Raw genomic sequence first — 19,780 nt, 5'->3', positions numbered from 1 at the left:
CCCTTGCCTTCAACATCCTGTGTATGACAGCATTATCCGGTTGACAATTTTATTTGCTAGTCTTTGATCTTGCTTTTCAGTAAACAATATCCCTATCCACAGCTATTACATATTCCCCTAGGCATTTGACAAAGTCCCACATGGCAGGTTGGTTAAGAAGGTTAAGGCTCATGGGATACAAGGAGAAGTGGCTCAATGGGTGGAGAACTGGCTTGGCCATAGGAGACAGAGGGTAGTGGTCGAAGGGTCTTTTTCCGGCTGGAGGTCTGTGACCAGTGGTGTTCCGCAGGGCTCTGTACTGGGACCTCTGCTATTTGTGATACATATAAATGATTTGGAAGAAGGTGTAACTGGTGTAATCAGCAAGTTTGCGGATGACACGAAGATGGCTGGAATTGCGGATAGCGAAGAGCATTGTCGGGCAATACAGCAGGATATAGATAGGCTGGAAAATTGGGCGGAGAGGTGGCAGATGGAATTTAATCCGGATAAATGCGAAGTGATGCATTTTGGAAGAAATAATGTAGGGAGGAGTTATACAATAAATGGCAGAGTCATCAGGAGTATAGAAACACAGAGGGACCTAGGTGTGCAAGTCCACAAATCCTTGAAGGTGGCAACACAGGTGGAGAAGGTGGTGAAGAAGGCATATGGTATGCTTGCCTTTATAGGACGGGGTATAGAGTATAAAAGCTGGAGTCTGATGATGCAGCTGTATAGAACGCTGGTTAGGCCACATTTGGAGTACTGCGTCCAGTTCTGGTCGCCGCACTACCAGAAGGACGTGGAGGCATTGGAGAGAGTGCAGAGAAGGTTTACCAGGATGTTGCCTGGTATGGAGAGTCTTAGCTATGAGGAGAGATTGGGTAGACTGGGGTTGTTCTCCTTGGAAAGACGGAGAATGAGGGGAGATCTAATAGAGGTATACAAGATTATGAAGGGTATAGATAGGGTGAACAGTGGGAAGCTTTTTCCCAGGTCGGAGGTGACGATCACGAGGGGTCACGGGCTCAAGCTGAGAGGGGCGAAGTATAACTCAGACATCAGAGGGACGTTTTTTTACACAGAGGGTGGTGGGGGCCTGGAATGCGCTGCCAAGTAGGGTGGTGGAGGCAGGCACGCTGACATCGTTTAAGACTTACCTGGATAGTCACATGAGCAGCCTGGGAATGGAGGGATACAAACGATTGGTCTAGTTGGACCAAGGAGCGGCACAGGCTTGGAGGGCCGAAGGGCCTGTTTCCTGTGCTGTGCTGTACTGTTCTTTGTTCTTTGTAGAACTGAAATGGTTCCTTTACTGGATTTCATCTAAAATAGCAATGATTTATAGACGGTAAGTGGATGTTCAAACATGGACGGCTATAATAAAGCATTCTGTATCTACACCAGTACAATTTTACAGTTCAAAGAGGAGATGGCACTGGAAGGAGCAATTGTCGTAAACTGTTGTCATTATATAAATATAATTTGCATTTCAAACTTTCAAATAACTTCAACACGTCACTGACCAAGTGTACAAAGCAGCAAGGTTGCAGCATTTTTTTAAGTAAGATTCTGCAGTCTTTAATTGAGCCTCCATCATAAAATTTTAATTGGCCAAAATATTTTGTTAATGCTGTAATTAAGCATGCAGAATATGAATTGCATACTACTGGTATGATATATTGTGCAATCTCAGGTTTGTTCAATCTTACAAGGACATAACATCCTCTAAAACTCTGTGTATAATTTGTATAACCTTTGTTGCTTTTTAATTTTCATTTCCATTCCTATTTTCCTGGGAGTTTGTCCTGTTATTTTGAGAAGCAAATTCATTGTTGGAAGAAGGGAGTGTTGTCTTGCATCTTTAACCTAGAATTGTAATCTTTTTCAGGTTGAATCGTTTATTTTGGACCAGGAAGATCTGGATAATCCAATGCTAAAAACGGCATCTGAATTACTGTTATCAAGTGCTGCAGATGGAACAGATCTACGAACAGTGGACCCAGAAACACAAGCTAGATTAGAAGCCTTGCTTGAAGCAGCAGGTATTCTGTTCAGTCTGATTGTAACATGTAACTTCATTTTTTTCCTACAGAATTAAATTTCTCATTGGTCCAGTTGTGGATTTTCAGAATATAAATTATGCATATGTTCCAATGCCTCCCCCACAAATACTCAATATATGGATTATAAATTAACCTCAGTCAATAGATTGGGTTGAGTAACTTGGATATAGGTCTTTTGAAGAATTAACAATCTAAGTAAACTGATCAATAAAATATTTTGTTATTTAAAGATTGATGAATTTTAATTTGAGTCTAATCAGACACCTAATAAAAATTGCTGGGATTTGTAAACAGTGATGGGGAGGTCAAGCTGACTGACAATTTGAATGGCATGAAGTTTACATTTGCAAGGGTTATATCCTTAAAAATAATATAAGTAGTATTTTCAGTAAGATAAATAAATAGCCTGTTACTTGAGATGGGAGGGTGAAACTCTACCCCTTTAATAGTTTAGCATGTTTCCGTGATGGATACATAATGCTGCGTACAAAGCCACATTCTGGTATCATATTGTGGATATTGCTTTCTCGCAGGCAGCAGGAAATTCTGCTGAGAATCAGAAAAAATGTAAATTTATTTGGTTCAACCACCATTACGGCCTGTTAAAATAATACATTTTGATCTCTAACGAACTGCCAATCTTGTGTAAATGTTTCATCACTTTGTGCAAAGATTAGACGACAGTAAGTCCTCACTTTAAGTCACCTCGCTTAATGTTGTTTTGTTTTAACATTGCTTATTCTTTCGGGCCTATTTTTCCAATTTCTGTTGCCATTTTCACTTTTCAGTTATTAGTAAAAGCCCCCACCCTTTTCATTCTGGGCCAGCTGCTGCCATGTTTTGGTACCAGAGCCGCTGCTGCCATCGCCAGAGACTGGGGGAGGATTGGGCAGATTGAGTGGAACAGGGAAGGAGGGGCGAGCAGAAGGTTGAGCTGAGTTTCAGGAGGCTGTGGGTGAGACACAAGCTGTGCTTTTTGTGGCTTGTTTGGGTGATTTAATGTTATCTAATTGATTAAATATATTTAGCAATTTGTTTTATTTTATAAGTTTCCAGCTAGAAATGTACAGTGTTGCATATGTACAATAAAATATTTTAACTTGTACATTAGTTTTTTTGGGCAAGAAAGATCTGAAGGAATCCAACTCTGGCTTTAACATTGATTCCTATGTGGGCCCATGATTCAAATAGAGATGTTTCACTTAAAGTTGGGATTTTCAGGAGTGCAACTACAACTTTAAATGAGGACTTATCGTAGTGACCTTCACTTTTATATTTCTCCCCACTCAATTCAGTGACAAACTCTGAATTTGGTAGTATATTTCTACTTGACTGTGTATAGAATGTGTTATCCGAGCTGATTACTCTTATTCATGTTGTTGTTGCCAAGGAGATCATGAATTTTGTTTGTGTCATGCTATAAACACCCTCTTTGTTTATAGCTGGTTTTTGGGATTAGTTATTTGTTTTTAACCAAATTATGACAGTTGAACAGGCAATAGTGAACCCATCAGCAAGGTTACTATATTGTAATTTTCCCAAAATAAAGGATCATAAAATGATTTTAAGACAGGAGACCTTTTGGCTGTGTCTATACCTGCTGTCTGCAAGAGACTGAAAAATTGGATTGAATTGAAGAATCCAGAATGAATATTGTTCTGAAAAAATAGGAATTTACTGATTAGGCTCATATTCATCAGTTGTAATTTACAACTGATTAATGTAAATTCTAAATGGAATGACCCATTCCCAGATCCATCAGATAAAAAATGGGAACAGTCCACTTGGTGTCTCAAACCTGCTAGGGTGGAGAATTCCAAGATCTACAACCTTTTGAGTGAAGAAATGTCTCTTAATCTCGGCCTAAAATGGCCTATATTTTGAGACTGTGACTTCAAGTTCTAGACTCCACAGCCAGGGGAATCAAATTCCCAGCATCTATCTCCAGGCTCCTGAGAATTTTATTTTTGTGTGATTACCTTTCACTCTCTCAAATTCTTCTATCAGCCTGATCTATTCAATCTTTCACATGAGGCATTCCTTTCATCCCAGGAATCAGTCTAGTTAATCTTTGCACTTTATCTGAGACAAGTATATCCTCCTGAAGAGGTGTGCCAGGTTAGGCATTGAGAGGTTGTATTCCCTGGCTGGGGGAATCTAGAACAAGAAGCATAGTCTAAGGATAAGGTGTCAATTATTTATAATTGAGATGAAGAGTTTCTTCACTGATTATTTGGAATTCTCTACATCAGCGAGCTCTGGATACTTTGTCATGGAGTACATTCAAGACTGAGACTGATTTAAAAAAAAAAAATCTGTCTGAATCAAGGAATATGAAGTGGGTGGAAAAGTGGGGTTCAGGGGAAAATCCACCATGCTTGTATTGAATTGTGGAGCAGGCTTGAGGGGCCAAATTGTCTATTTCTTGCATTCTTATCTTGCTTAGGTAAGGAGTCAAAATGGTATACACTACCAAGGCTCTGTACAATTGATTAAAACTTCTTTCCTTTTATGTTGCCCCTCTCTATCAATCCCCAAATTCACAGATACCTGGCTTTGGCCCTCCATTTGCTGCAACATTTCTGCAGCTTTGCAGATTTACTCAATTGAATTCTCACCATCAATATCCTAGTCCCCATTAAAAAACATAATCTCTCTCCTAGACTGTGCCCTCTATGACTCTCATCTCCACTCCCTCGAGTCCAACAGACCTAGCGAACAAATGGTTCAGTCATCCAATGCCATATTTGGCAGCACCACGTAAAATACCAGCGGGTCTTGCTGTTGGCTGTTTAAAACTGGGGCAGCATGGCAGCACAGTGGTTAGCACTGCTGCCTCTCAGCGCCAGGGGCCCGGGTTCCATTCAGCTTCGGGTGACAGTGGGGAGTTTGCATATTCTCCCTGTGTCTGCGTGGGTTTTCTCTGGGCGCTCCGGTTTCCTCCCACACTCCAAAGATATGCAAGTTAGGTGCATTGGCCATGCTAAATTGCCCCTCTGAGTTCTGCTCTAAAGTTGTTGCACTCAATATTGAGTCCAGAAGGCTGTAGGGTGCTGAATTGAAAGACCAGGTACTGCAGCATCTGCCCTTTCACCTCATTGTCCAAGGCCCCAAGACCTCCATCCAAGTGAAACTGCAATGTACTTGTACTTCTTTGAGCTTACTATACTGTACTAAGAATCATAGAATCCCTACAGTGCAGAAGGAGGCCATTAGGCCCATCAAGTCTGTACTGACTCTCTCTGACAGAAAACTTTACCCAGGCCCTTTCCACAACCCTATCTCCATGACTCCACGCATTCACTACAGCTGATTCCCCCTACCCTATCCATCCTAGGACACTGAGGGGCAATTTAGCATGGCCAGTCTCCCTAACCTGCTCAACTTTGAACTATGGGAGGAAACCAGAATACCCAGAAGAAATCCACGCAGAAACTGGGAGAATGTGCAAACTTCTCTGTCATCCAAGACCCAAAATGAACCAGACCCTGGGGCTGAGGCAGCAGTGCTGACCACTGTGCCACTTTGCTGTCCACTTGCTGTTCATGATGTGATTTCCTCTCCATTGGGGAGACCAAGCGCAGACTGGGTAACTGCTTTGAGGAACACCTCCATTAAGTCCACAAGTATTACCCTGAACTTTTAGTTGAGGCCTTTTCTGTCCATGGCCTGCTACACTGTTCCATTGAAGATTAGTGCAAGCTCGAGGAGCAGCACTCCATCTTTCCAATCCGCAATACATGCTAATATGTTACTCCTAATCCCATGGGTCCTAATTTTGTTAATCCTTGTTGAATGCTTTTTGAAAATCCAAGTATACTGCATCCATTGGTTTTGTTATTTACTCTACTAGTTATAGAACATATATAGAACATTACAGCGCAGTACAGGCCCTTCGGCCCTCGATGTTGTGCCGACCCGTGAAACCAATCTAAAGCCCATCTAACCTACACTATTCCAATATCATCCATATGTTTATCCAATGACCATTTAAATGCCCTTAATGTTGGCGAGTCCACTACTGTTGCAGGCAGGGCATTCCACGCCCTTACTACTCTGAGTAAAGAACCTACCTCTGACATCTGTCCTATATCTAACAACCCTTAATTTAAAGCTATGTCCCCTTGTGCTAGCTATCACCATCCGAGGAAAAGGGCTCTCACTGTCCACCCTATCAAATCCTCTGATCATCTTGTATGCCTCTATTAAGTCACCTCTTAACCACCTTCTTCTCTTAACGAAAACAGCCTCAAGTCCCTCAGCCTTTCCTCATAAGACCTTCCCACCATACCAGGCAACATCCTGGTAAATCTCCTCTGCACCCTTTCCAATGCTTCCACATTCTTCCTATAATGCGGTGACCAGAACTGTAGTTATATCCTCAAAGAAAACCTGACCGATTTACTGAACCTGGTTTCTGTTTCATAAATCCATGTTGACACCGCTGTATCAATCATATAATTTTCTAAGTGCCCTGTTACCCTGTCTCCAGTGATAGATTCCAGTAATTTGCCTAATGCTAATGTCAGGCTAACTGTCCTGTAGTTTCATGTTTTCTCTTTCCCAACTTGTGTTTGTGGGATTATGTTGCTATTTTCGAAACCGCAGAAACTTTTCTCGCATTTAAGGCATTCCAAAAGATCAAAATCTATCCATCCACTTTCCCTGCAGTTGCTCTTTTAAACACTAGAATACAGACTATTGGTCAGGATCCACATGGGAGACTGATAGACAAGGTAAACGCTCTTGGGATCCAAGGAAGTTTGGCGAATTGGATCCAGAATTGGCTGAGTGACAGGAAGCAATGGGAGATGTTTGAGGGGCGTTTTTTGGACTGAAAGACTGTGTCCAGTGGGGTCCCTCAGGGATCAGATGTGGAGCCCTTGCTGTTTGGTTTATATAAATGATTTAGAAAAATGTAGCAGGGTTGTTCTGTAAGTTTGCAGATATGAAAATTGGTAGGGTGGCAAGTAGTGAGGAGGATGGCCTTAGATTACAGGAGGATATAAATGGGCTGGTCAGTGGCAAATGGAATTCAATCTGGTTAAATGTGAGGTGATGCACTTGAGCAGGACAAACGATACAATGGACTACATGATGAACATGTTACCTCTTAAGTTCCACATTTTGGTTAGACTCTTGGATTGCCACTATTTCTGGAATGTTTTTTGTCTTCTACATGGTGACCAATACAAAATAATTGTTGAATACCTCTGCCATTGCCTTGATCCCATTGATTTTACCTGTCTGTGCCCGTGAAGGACCTGTTAAATTTGCTAATCGCATTCCTTTTTTAGATACCTGTAGAAGCATTTACAAAAAAAATACGGTGGACCTTGTTAATCTGATATAAAAACAGAAAATGCTGAAAAACCTAACAGGTCAGACGCTATGGAGAGAGAGAAAAAAAATGATGCTTCAGGTCTATAACCTTTCACCATTGTTGAGAAAAGTTCAAAATGAGATGGGTTTTAAACAAGTGAAATGGGGGTGAGGATGTGAAAAGAGCAAAAGGGATGTAAAAGCAGGAGAAATTAAATGACAAAAGTGTTGGTGGTGCAGAGCCAAAGAATGTTAATGGGCCAAGTTATTTTAAATAAAGGATAGATGTGTCCAGAAAAGTAGGATTTTAAAAATATATTCGTTCGTAGGATGTGGGTTTAGCAGGCGAGGCCAACATTTATTTCCCAATTAATTGCCCTTGGGAAGGTGGTGGTGTGCCACGCTGCCTTTAAATGCTGCAGTCAATGTGTTGGAGAAGCACCCATTGTGCTATGTTAGGAAGGGAATTACAGGATTTTGACCCAGTGATGAGAAACGACACCAAAATAGTTCAAGTCAGGATGGTGTGTGGCTTGGAGGGGAACTTGGCAGGTGGTAGTATTCCTATGCATCGGTTGCACTTTTCCTTCTAGGCCTTGGAGGTTACGGGTTTAAAAGATGCTGTTGAAGGATCTTGAGTGAGTTGCTGCAGCGCAGCTTGTACATGGTACATACTGCTGCCACTGCGTCAATGGCCTGTTGCTGGAGCTGCAGTCATTCAGGCAAGTGGCGAGTATTCCCTCACACCCCTTCCTGACTTGTGCCTTTGTAGATGGTAGATAGGCTTTGGAGAGTCAGGAGGTGAGTCCCTCTCCACAGAATTCCCAGTCTCTGACTGGCTGCTCTTGCTGCTGTATTTATATGGCTTGTCCAGTTCAGCTTTTGGTCCTGGTAAAACCTCAGGATGTTAATAATGAGGATTCAGTGATGATAATGCCAGGAGGAGATGGTAAGATCGTTTCTTGTTGAGGATGGTCATTATCTGCTACTTGTGGAGTGATTGTCTTGCCACTTATCACCTCAAGCCTGCATATTGTCCAAGGCTTGCTGTAGATGGATATGAGCTGCTTCAGTATCTGAGTCATTGTAGATGGTGGTGAACATAGTGCAAACATCCCCACTTCTGACCATATTATGAAGAGAAGGTCATTGATGAAACAACTGAAGATGGTTGGATCTAGGGCACGGCCCCGAGGAACTTGTGGAGTGATGTCCTGAGATGTTTGACCTCCGACAACCATCTTGCTTTATGCTAGATATGACTTCAATCATTGAAGAATTTTCTGCGATACCAGTTCACTTCAGTTTTGCTAGAGCTCCTTGATGCCACACTTGGTCAAATTCCACGTTGATGTCAAGGTCAGTTGTTCTCGCCTCACTTCTGGAGTTTAGCTCTTTTTGCCTATGTTTTGACCAAGGCTGCAATGAGGTCAGGAGCCGAGTGACCCTGGCTAAACCCAAGCTGAGTGACAGTGAGCAGGTTATTACTAAGTACCACGTGATAGCACTGACACTTTCCATCACTTTGATCAAGAGTATACTAATAGGGCAGCTATTGGCTGGTTGGATTTGTCCTGTAGGCCAAGTTTGGATAACTTGTCAGGTAGATGCCAGTATTGTAGTCTGAATTAGGTTGCGGCTAATTCTGGAGCACAAGTCTTCAGTTCTATTATTGGAATGTTGTCAGGGTTATCGATTTTGCATTATCCAGTGCAGTCAGTTGTTTCTTTATCGTGTGGAGTGAATCAAAATGGCTGAAGACTGGCATCTGTGATGTTGGGGTTATCAGAAGCAGGCAGAGATGGCTCATCCACCCGGCACTTCATCCACTCTGCTTGGCATGCTGTTGTTGTAACTGTCCCCCAAGTCGATGCCAGGTAGTCCGTCTGGTTTAATTTCTTTTGCACTTTGTAGCAGTTTGATACAACTGAGTGGGCTTGCTAATCCATTTAAGAATGAACCACATTGACCAGATAAGGATGGTAGATTTCCTTCTCTAAAGGACATTAGTGAACTGGATGGATTTTTATGACAACCATCAGTGGTTTCAGTGAACCTTACACTCGCTTTTAATTCCAGATTTAATCAATTAATTTAAATTCCACAAACTATTCTTATAGGATTTACCACAGGGGACCCCCATCCCCAGAGCATTAGCCTGGGCCTATGGATTATTAGTCCAATGACATTATCACTATGCCACTGCCTCCCCAGAGAATAGCGGAATAATGAGCAACTACCACCCAAAAGCAAAACCTATTAAGAAAGGGGAAACAAAATACAGATAGAGGTCTGTATTGAGTCCAGAAGGTGCTAAAGTGCCCAATCAAAAGGTGTGGAACTATTTCTTGACCTTGTAATATTCCAAAAAGCTGAACACGAGACCAAGAACAGAATTCAGCCCAGGAACACGATGGAGATTTAAAATGACAGGCGACCACAAGCTTGTTGACTGAATGGAAGTGCCCTGAAAGCACATGGTCTCCCCAGTGAACAGCAGACCACAGATTTTGCAATCTGTTTTTATGTCCCGTAGTTTACTTTCATTCCCTCTTTTCTCATTAATTATCAATGACTTAATCATCTCTGGATTCTTAAATCCTCTCAAACCTCTGATTTGCTACCCTTCTTGAAACATAATCTGTTTTGTTTAGTCTAATATCTTGGTAATTTCTTTTGAGTCACATCTGGGCATAACATCAGAAGTAGGAGTAGGAATGGACCATTCTGTCTCTTGTGACTGCCCTGCCATTCAGTAAGATTGTCTGAGCAGTCTTGAGGGATCAAGTGGCTCACTGCTCCTAATTCATATGTTTTATATGACTGATTTCCTGCCCCGCCCCCCATAACTTTTGACTCTCTTGTCAAAAATCTGTCTAATTCAGCCTTTAATATATTCAATGACTGACCTTTATCACTCTCTGGGGAAGTGAGTTGCAAAGATTAACAGCGCTCAGAGAAGAAATTCTTCGCCATTTTCGTCTTAAATGAAAGGCACCTTATTTATAAACTGTTCTGTAGTTCTAGATTCCCTCATGAGGGGAAACATCCTAAATTACCCTGTCAAGACCCCTTGGAATCTTGTATTTCAATAAGATCATCTCTCATTCTTCTATACCCCAGTGAATATAAGACCACTTTCCTGTGGGGTTTTAATTTTTAAGGGATGTATGTTTGTTGCAGATTATGAATTTGATGTAATTCTGCCAACTTACTCCTGTTCTCAGATAGTTTGGTTTGTTCAGAATTAAGACTCGAGTTTTGGATTTAACTAGATTGTACCCAAACTTGATGTTTATCTTATTATGATCACTATTTCTTAGAGGCCCTCACTAGTAAATTAATTCACCCTTTCTCATTGCACATTATTAGATCTAAATAGCATGTTGCAAATAGTTATTTTCTCAACATACTAAAGGTTTATTTTATTTATAAAATAACATTTTAAGGAAATTATTTTATATGGATTCCATGAACTCTCACCATACTAATAATTGCAAAATTTGACTTGCCTGGTTTTTATGAAAATTTAAGTGCTCCATGATTGGATTCCAGATACTGATTATTAATCAATGGTGTTTTCCATTCTATTTCTTCTTTTCACCTTGTGGAGAAATAAGGAACATTTCTCCTCACCATGTTTAAGGCATAACATAGTTTTGTAAGTATTTTCTAGATTGGAGCTGGAAATTGGTTTTAGAGTAAGGTTTGCGATTAAGAGCTATGTTTTCTACATACCTCAGGATAATCCATTCCTTTTTGTGTGCAAGGGGTGAAAACATTTTCTCTTGCTTTTCACAATTGGCTCTGTTTCTCTTTTCAATATATATCAATTGCCCCACACAAACTACCTTCCATCTACTTGGTTTCTGTTAATGAAATAGAATAATTACAGCTCCTTATTTTGGTTTTTTTGGTGTTGCTGCTGCCTTTCAAAATAATTGAATGGTGACGCCAGATGGAAAATTGTTCATTTACTTTTGTGTGGCACTGACACATTAAGAGTATCTAGTAATTTTTATTAATTTGACAAATGACATTTAGGTGCATATTGTGGTTCTAAATGACCAATGTCTAAAGTGAAACTTTGGGTCGCAATTCAATTCAATCTCTGGTTATCACTTGAAAGATGCACTAATAGATGAGGACTAACAATCAGTCAAGTAACACAAGAGGAAGTTATTGGTTCTGTTCAGTTAACAGTTGAAAAAAAATCTCCCTTTTCAAATTAACCAAAAATGAATTTGTGTTAAATGATGAGGTATGCTTTGATATCACAGGTGGATCTCTATGTACCATAGTGAAAACATTGTTCAACTCTTCCTATGGCTATCTCTCTGTTGTTAGCGGTAATGTAATACCCAGAGGAATATTTTCAGAATGGGAATGGGTGTGTTTGGTTTCGCGTCATTTAGTTGCATGATATGGTTGCTTGGCCATGATCTTTGGGAATGGAATTTCCATGTATAGTTCAGTGGAATGGATTTGGCCTGTGTTGATGAGGTGTGACACTAATGTGACTGGTTTGTTTCTTTATTTAAAAATATATTTCACATACACTGGTATTGGGCAAGTGAGAACAAAGTGGCTGATGAGTTGTGCTTGTAGTAAACATTAGAGGTGGTAGTAAAAGATAAGTTGCTGTCTTAGCCCTCAGGCTTTGGGATTCTCAGTCACACCCTTTTAAGACATTATTTTCATGAGATGCAAATAATTCTTAAATTACTAAATGCTTTCACAAAAAGTGACGGAAGCAATTGAAAGCATTTTTTTATATTAAAAGATTTTAAAACATTTTTGGTTTATAGATACAGTTTGGTCATTTAGGTAACCCAGCTCTAGGGAATGTGAAGGGAAGATGTATAATTGTAGCTTGTGTACTGTGCCCATCTGTGGAATCGATATTCCCAGTTAATGAAAGAATGTAATCTCTTGGATTATGCTGTGAAAGCCCTCATAAATACTCTTGTGACGAGTCAATTCTACACTGCCAAATGTTAATGTAATATCTAACTTTTTTGAATTTCTCTGACTTTGTTCTTGCCCTCTGCACCATTCTTAAAATTACCATATTTTTCAGTTGCTTAGTAACATGTAAGCGGTAGGGATAGTATTTTTAGTTATGGCACTTTGAAAACCACAGTTTCTCTGGAAAAAGTGGTGGGAGGCTACCACCTTGAACTGTTGCAATCTGTGGAATGATGGTGCTCCCACAGTATGCAATTGGTCCAGGGTCGATGAACGAATGGCAATAAATATCCAATTCTGGATTATGTCGGCTTTGTATAAGCAGGGGGCACTGATGTCAGAGCTGGTATTGTTCCCAAAACAATGCTGCTCCTCTTGACAATTGATGTTAGAGGAGGAAGATGCTCAGTAAGCTTGGTGAGTATGGCAGCGCATTCCATAAATCATACCTAATGTAGCCACAGTGCGTTGGTGAAAGATGGATATTGAGTCCAATGGTTTGAACATCAATCAAGTGAATTGTAGTCTCTTTTGTGGTGCCAAGCTTCTTGAGTAGTATTATGATTGTCTTTTTCAGATGTGCTCAGCACAAAGGCAGATTCTTGACTCTTGGCTGTTTCTCTTGACAGTTTTTGCCAGTGATTGTCATTGTCTTCCATTCTTGGGCAGCATGAAGAGGCAAGTGTATTTCAGCTGGAACGTGAATCAAACCTGTTGTGGTTATTCTGAACCGCATGTTAGCGAGCCATTATTGAAGCTACCTAAAAAGACAGTACCTAATGGGCAGTTGAGCTTTAGATTATCTCATATTCTAACTCGCACCAAGTTCCACTTATTTATCACCCTTGTGCTTAATGACATAAACTCCTGATTCTGCCTCTTCTGAATTTTAAAAATTCTCTCCCTTGGTTTCAAATCCCTCCACGGCCTTTGCGATCTCTCTTCCTCCAGTTCTGATCCGGGATAGTCAGCACGGATTCGTGAAGGGCAAGTCGTGCATCACAAATTTGATTGAATTTTTTGAGGAAGTAACTAAGTGTGTTGATGAAGGTAGGGCAGTTGATGTCATATACATGGATTTTAGTAAGGCGTTTGATAAGGTCCCCCATGGTCGGCTTATGATGAAAGTGAGGAGGTGTGGGATAGAGGGAAAGTTGGCCGATTGGATAGGTAACTGGCTGTCTGATCGAAGACAGAGGGTGGTGGTGGATGGAAAATTTTCGGATTGGAGGCAGGTTGCTAGCGGAGTGCCACAGGGATCAGTGCTTGGTCCTCTGCTCTTTGTGATTTTTATTAATGACTTAGAGGAGGGGACTGAAGGGTGGATCAGTAAATTTGCTGATGACACCAAGATTGGTAGAGTAGTGGATGAGGTAGAGGGCTGTTGTCGGCTGCAAAGAGACATAGATAGGATGCAAAGCTGGGCTGAAAAATGGCAAATGGAGTTTAACCCTGATAAATGTGAGGTGATTCATTTTGGTAGGACTAATTTAAATGTGGATTACAGGGTCAAAGGTAGGGTTCTGAAGACTGTGGAGGAACAGCGAGATCTTGGGGTCCATATCCACAGATCTCTAAAGGTTGCCACTCAAGTGGATAGAGCTGTGAAGAAGGCCTATAGTGTGTTAGCTTTTATTAACAGGGGGTTGGAGTTTAAGAGCCGTGGGGTTATGCTGCAACTGTACAGGACCTTGGTGAGACCACATTTGGAATATTGTGTGCAGTTCTGGTCACCTCACTATAGGAAGGATGTGGAAGCGCTGGAAAGAGTGCAGAGGAGATTTACCAGGATGCTGCCTGGTTTGGAGGGTAGATCTTATGAGGAAAGGTTGAGGGAGCTAGGGCTGTTCTCTCTGGAGCGGAGGAGGCTGAGGGGAGACTTAATAGAAGTTTATAAAATGATGAAGGGGATAGATAGAGTGAACGTTCAAAGACTATTTCCTCGGGTGGATGGAGCTATTACAAGGGGGCATAACTATAGGGTTCGTGGTGGGAGATATAGGAAGGATATCAGAGGTAGGTTCTTTACGCAGAGAGTGGTTGGGGTGTGGAATGGACTGCCTGCAGTGATAGTGGAGTCAGACACTTTAGGAACATTTAAGCGGTTATTGGATAGGCACATGGAGCACACCAGGATGATGGGGAGTGGGATAGCTTGATCTTGGTTTCAGATAAAGCTCGGCACAACATCGTGGGCCCAAGGGCCTGTTGTGTGCTGTACTGTTCTATGTTCTATGTTCTGATGTTTTCCATGTCTTTGATTTTAATCACTCTGATGGTTGTTCCTTCAGTTACCTTGACTCTAAACTCTAGAATTCCTTTGCTAAGCCTCTCTGCCCCGCCATCCCTCTCCTGCTTTTTAAAATCTACCTCTTTGTCCTGATATCACATTATTGCCTCTGTCAGATTTTGTTGGATAACACCTTTGTGAAGACAAAGCAGTCAACCAGTTTGACAACTTGTACACCATCTTAACCTCTTGCTGCAATGTGCACGATCTAGATGACATATTGCGGCAATTCACCAATACTACTTCAGTAGTACCTCTGCAACCTTCAAGGAAAAATAAGGTACATTGGAGCACAAATGTCACGAAATTCCCTTCCACGTTTCACACACCAATCTGACTTTGTGTATCGCCATTCCTTTGTTGTTGCTGAGTCAAAATCTTGGAACTCCCTACCCCACTGCTCTAGGAGAGTACCCTCAATACGTAATTGCAGTGTTTCAAGAAGGCGACACACAAACACCTTCTCGGCAACTTAGCAATAGATGAGAAACGCTGATCATATTTGTAACACCATTCCCTGAGAGTTCATTTTTTTAAAATCGAGGGGGAATTTCTTGACTTTGTCTTGTTTGAGATCGTTATGGTCATTGTTCCCACTGACTTCTGTTTGTTGTGTGTAGCTAGATTGTTGCACTACGTGGTCCCTTTAAGATTAACGTGTGCATATGAAGGGAGCGTTGCTTGTGCTGGGCCACTTTGATCCCTGCATGGCCCCTCTCCATCACGGCTTAGAGGGAATGCTGGGAATTACCTCATGTAAATTTTACTTGTACAAGTCAACCCAAGTCTGGATATCATCTCATTCCGGCTGTAGACTGGCATGGACTAAACATCATGACTGGTATTGGTAAATATGTAAATTTTAATTTTTTAAACATACAATCTTGCAACGTTAATGTGCATTCATGCATGTTCAACAACTGTTCACTAATGTAATGCTTTTGCTAAATTCCAGTTTCTGTTTTCTCATATATGGCTTTCCTTGAATTCTTCCCCCATTTTGTAACACATTCTAATTGTTAACTTTTTTTTAACTGAAACTTTATTTTCTACTTGGAAAGCTGTAAATTGTAAGTTAGCGTTAATTTGATTGTCAACTGCAAGCATGTTGAAAAATAGCTCTGTAGCTATAACTGAATTTTTTGGAAACTTACCAGCTGCTTTCATCAGCTTTGTACATATGGCGCAAATAACACCACATGCATCTCAACTATTTTGCACAAGTCAAACCCACTATGGAATATAAATTCTGTTTCAGGAGTGTAATTATATCTGCTCATTCCTTTGTTCTGCATTATCTCTTCCTCACTGCTACCACTTCTAAGACAAAGGAGAAACTATATCCACCAAGAAAATTATATATAGTGGCTCTATGCTAAAACTTAGTTTATGGACATCCGTGGTTTATAAGTAGAGTTTCAATTGCAGCAGTTTAAAATCTGAGTTTCAGTCAATCTTGTAAAGTGAGTTGAGACATTGTAGTATGACTTTTTGTGACTTTGTAAGGAAGATTGAAGAGAACCAAATTTGAAATCATCATGGCATGCAGTTTTCTCATTTGGATTTTTATGGAGAATAATGGTTTGTGGATTTTCCAATAATGAAAACTAAAGTATGATGATGGGCATCTGTCATATGTACTTGAAGTGTAGAAATCTAGCAGTACAATTAGAGCACTTACTTTCAAACTTGGGTTGTGTCAGTGATTTTTTTGTTTTTTTGTGCAACATGGTCTAAAATATTGGTGGCAGGGACAATTTGTGGTGCAAAATTAAATTTCACACTGGAACCCTATTGTATAACATTGAAGTACATTGGTTTTTCTGCAAGTTTCTGATATTTGTGCTTGATAAGTCACCTCTGCTATAGGTGGTTGAGCTGGGTATTGTACTGTTCTACACAAAGTAATTTCCTCAGCATTTTTCTCTTCCCATTTTGAAAATAATTCTTGACAGTGGAAGGCTGGTCTAAGTTTTTGAAAAACTTGGAACAAGCTGAGCAGAGATTAAGATGAGCAGAGATTTTTGTGGTGCAAGTTAAAAGAATATTGCACTGCATTTTGGTTATAAGTTTATAACCTCTGCTTATGTTAGGGCGAGTAGCAGTTTTTTCCCCAGCCTTTTTAAAACTCTTTTTCAGATGTATGATTTCAGAGACAGGTGCTAATTAATCTTGTGCTTTAAAAAAAATGACAGCATGCTCATTATTTTGAAATACAAAGCTCTTTGGACCAAGTTGCATCCTTGATGGAGTGGATTTTTCCCCCCCAAAAAATGAAGCGTTTTTAGAACGAGTTTGTCGGAGGAAAATAATCATAGAAACTGCCAGAAGTAACTACAATTCTTCGCTTTCCAGCTTGCCTTTAACATGGAGAATTTCAGGAGTTTTCAGGAACCCAAATACAAGTCCTTGGAATCTTGTGTGTTGCTCAATTATTAAATTGAGAACACTCCATGGAGCAAGAATTTCAAATCCTGGTTCAAACTCAGGTTGAAACTATTCTGGCACTAATACTGTACAATTTATATCAACATTTTCTAGAGCAAGCCAGGCTTCAGAACTCTGGGATCTTAACTTTAGTGATTTCCCATGGGTAATTCAAAAGTTAGCCTGTATTTTGATTTTTGCAAAAGGCTTTTGAAGTGTTGCACACCGTGAATAGGAAGTCAAATTGATTGCATTTATGAAGGCAGAAATTGATTATTAATGGTAGCTCTGTGTGGGGTCCTGTTACTAATAATGTGGGTGAAACTATTGAAATGCAGGTGTTTGGTTTGCAGTGTGACTGATGTGTGGACAGATATAGAGTGATGTATATGGATTCTAATGATTCCAAGTATGCATACACCATTTAGGGGTTGGTTACTTCAGGCTGCAGTGCAAGAGACTGACCTGGAGTTCATTTGTAAAAGACAAATATGCTCCAAATCCATGGAGAAAGTGAACGGGGTTTTAAAATGTTTGGCAGTAAAGTATAAAATGAGATATGCAATGATTGCCTATTAAAAGCCTCTGATATGCTATATTGACTATTTTGCAGATTTTGGTGCCCTTAAATCGGGATAGAAGTAAGCCATTTAATCTAGAGTCAATTCTGCCATTCAACTTGATCATAGCTGACCTGCAACGTAACTCCATCCGCATTCCTGCATTTGCCCCGTATTCAATTTTTTAAAAAACAAATTTATTAATCCCTAATTTAAAGTTAACAGTTGATATAGCATAAATTGCTGTTTGCAGAAGAGAGCTCCAAATTTGTTAGCATCCTTTGTCTGTGGGAGCACTCCTGAAAGGTCTGGTTCTAATTTTCAGATCATGTCCCCATGATTCCCCAACCAGCAAAAATACTTGCCCCTCACCCCCATCTGTTCAGAATGTCCCTATGGAGGATATAGATGCTTAAAGAAGTCCTTACCCATCTCAGCCTTCTGGGTCAGTTTTTTAATCACTCATTTGGGCATTGTTGGTTTGACAAGCATTTGTTGCCTTTGAGAAGGTGGTGATGAACTGCCTTCTTGAACTGCTGTGGTCCCTGAGGTGTAGGTGCACCCACAGTGCTGTTAGAGAGTATATTCCAGGATTTTGACCCAATGATAGTGAAGGAACGGCAATATGTTTCCATGTCAAGATGGTGAGTGACTTGAAGGGGAATTCCAGGTGGCTCATCCTTGTCGATGGTCTTGGATTGCGACGGTGCTGACTAAGGAACCTTGGTGACTTCCTGCAGTATGTCTGTTTTAAAGTTTGTTTATTAGTGTCTCAAGTAGGCTTACATTAACACTGCAATGAAGTTACTGTGAAACCTCCTGTTTGGGTATATTGAAGGAGAATTTGCAGGCCAATGCTCCTAACCAGCATGTCTTTCAGACTGCGGGAGGAAACTGGAGCATCTGGAGGAAACCGATGCAGACATGGGGAGAACATGCAGACTCTGCATAGACAGTTAACCAAGCCGGGAATTGGACCCAGGTCCTTGGGGTTGTGAGGCAGCAGTGCTAGCCACTGTGCCATGGTACACATGGCTGTCACTGTTAGTCAGTGATGGACAGATTGAATGCTTATGGAAGGGGTAGCAATCAAGCATGCTGCTTTGTCCTGGATGGTGTTGTGCTTTGAATGTGGTTGGAGCTGCACTCATCCAGGCAAGTGGAGAAGATTCCATACACTCCAGGCTTGTGTCTTGCAGATGGTAGTCAGGAAGTGTGATTCGCCGCAGGATTCCTAATCTTTGACCAGCTTGGTGGCCACAGTATTTATATGGCTAGTTCAGTTTCTCATCGATTCAGCAATGGTAATGCTACTGAATGTCAACAAATGTTACTTACCACTTGTCAGCCCAAGCCTGGATATTGCCTAGTCTTGCTGCATAGACAGCGCAGAGTCGCGGAGCAGAAACTGATAGCCAGGTTCCGCACACACAAGGACGGCCTCAACCGGGATATTGGGTTTATGTCACACTATTTCACATAAATATTTCTGCTTTTTTCCTCCTGAGTCTTTATCATGCGATCCTAGAATCAGAATTTATGTCACACTATTTGTAACTCCCACAGTTGCGTGGACCTGCAGAGTTTCACTGGCTGTCTTGTCTGGAGACAATACACATCTTTTTAGCCTGTCTTGATGCTCTCTCCACTCCCATTGTTTTGTTTCTTAAAGACTGGATTAGTTGTAAGTATTCGCATTCCAACCATTATTCATGTAAATTGAGTCTGTGTCTTATAAGTTCTGTTTGTGAACAGAATTCCCACTCACCTGAAGAAGGGGCTCAGAGCCTCGAAAGCTTGTGTGGCTTTTGCTACCAAATAAACCTGTTGGACTTTAACCTGGTGTTGTTAAACTTCTTACTGTTGCTGCATTTGGACATGGATTAACTAATGATCAACTAATTCAAATTATCCCTCCTCAAAAGGTTCAACTTCACCTGAAAATGTTCTCTAATTGTTCACTTGGGTGTACTTTTCCTTTCTGCACAAATCTGTCCATCACCATTTGGGCCAATAAATGTGCTGTTACTCTCTGGCACTGCTGCCATGACAGGGAAAAGATGAAAACCTGTCAAATTAATGGCAATTTCACACAGTTTTCACTCATAACATTGCTGTATTACAAGTTGGAACTAGCAGTTTCCTTGCTCTCATTTTGTTATTGC

At 40.8% G+C, this 19,780-nt stretch overlaps 1 protein-coding gene across 18 annotated transcripts in view; it reads left to right on the top strand.

Moving 5' to 3' along the window:
* Nucleotides 1-19,780, top strand: part of ankhd1 (ankyrin repeat and KH domain containing 1) — a 180,094-nt gene that overhangs the window by 41,979 nt on the left and 118,335 nt on the right. For all 18 annotated transcript variants that reach the window (XM_078231000.1, XM_078230989.1, XM_078230993.1 and 15 more), the window contains exon 2: nt 1,874-2,027. In XM_078231000.1, the coding sequence (XP_078087126.1) occupies nt 1,874-2,027 (154 nt within the window). The remainder of the gene's footprint in view (nt 1-1,873; nt 2,028-19,780) is intronic.

Source organism: Mustelus asterias, chromosome 16 (assembly GCF_964213995.1).
Source record: "Mustelus asterias chromosome 16, sMusAst1.hap1.1, whole genome shotgun sequence".
NCBI classification, from domain to species: Eukaryota; Metazoa; Chordata; class Chondrichthyes; order Carcharhiniformes; family Triakidae; genus Mustelus; species Mustelus asterias.
This window is presented reverse-complemented; position numbering and strand designations above follow the sequence as displayed.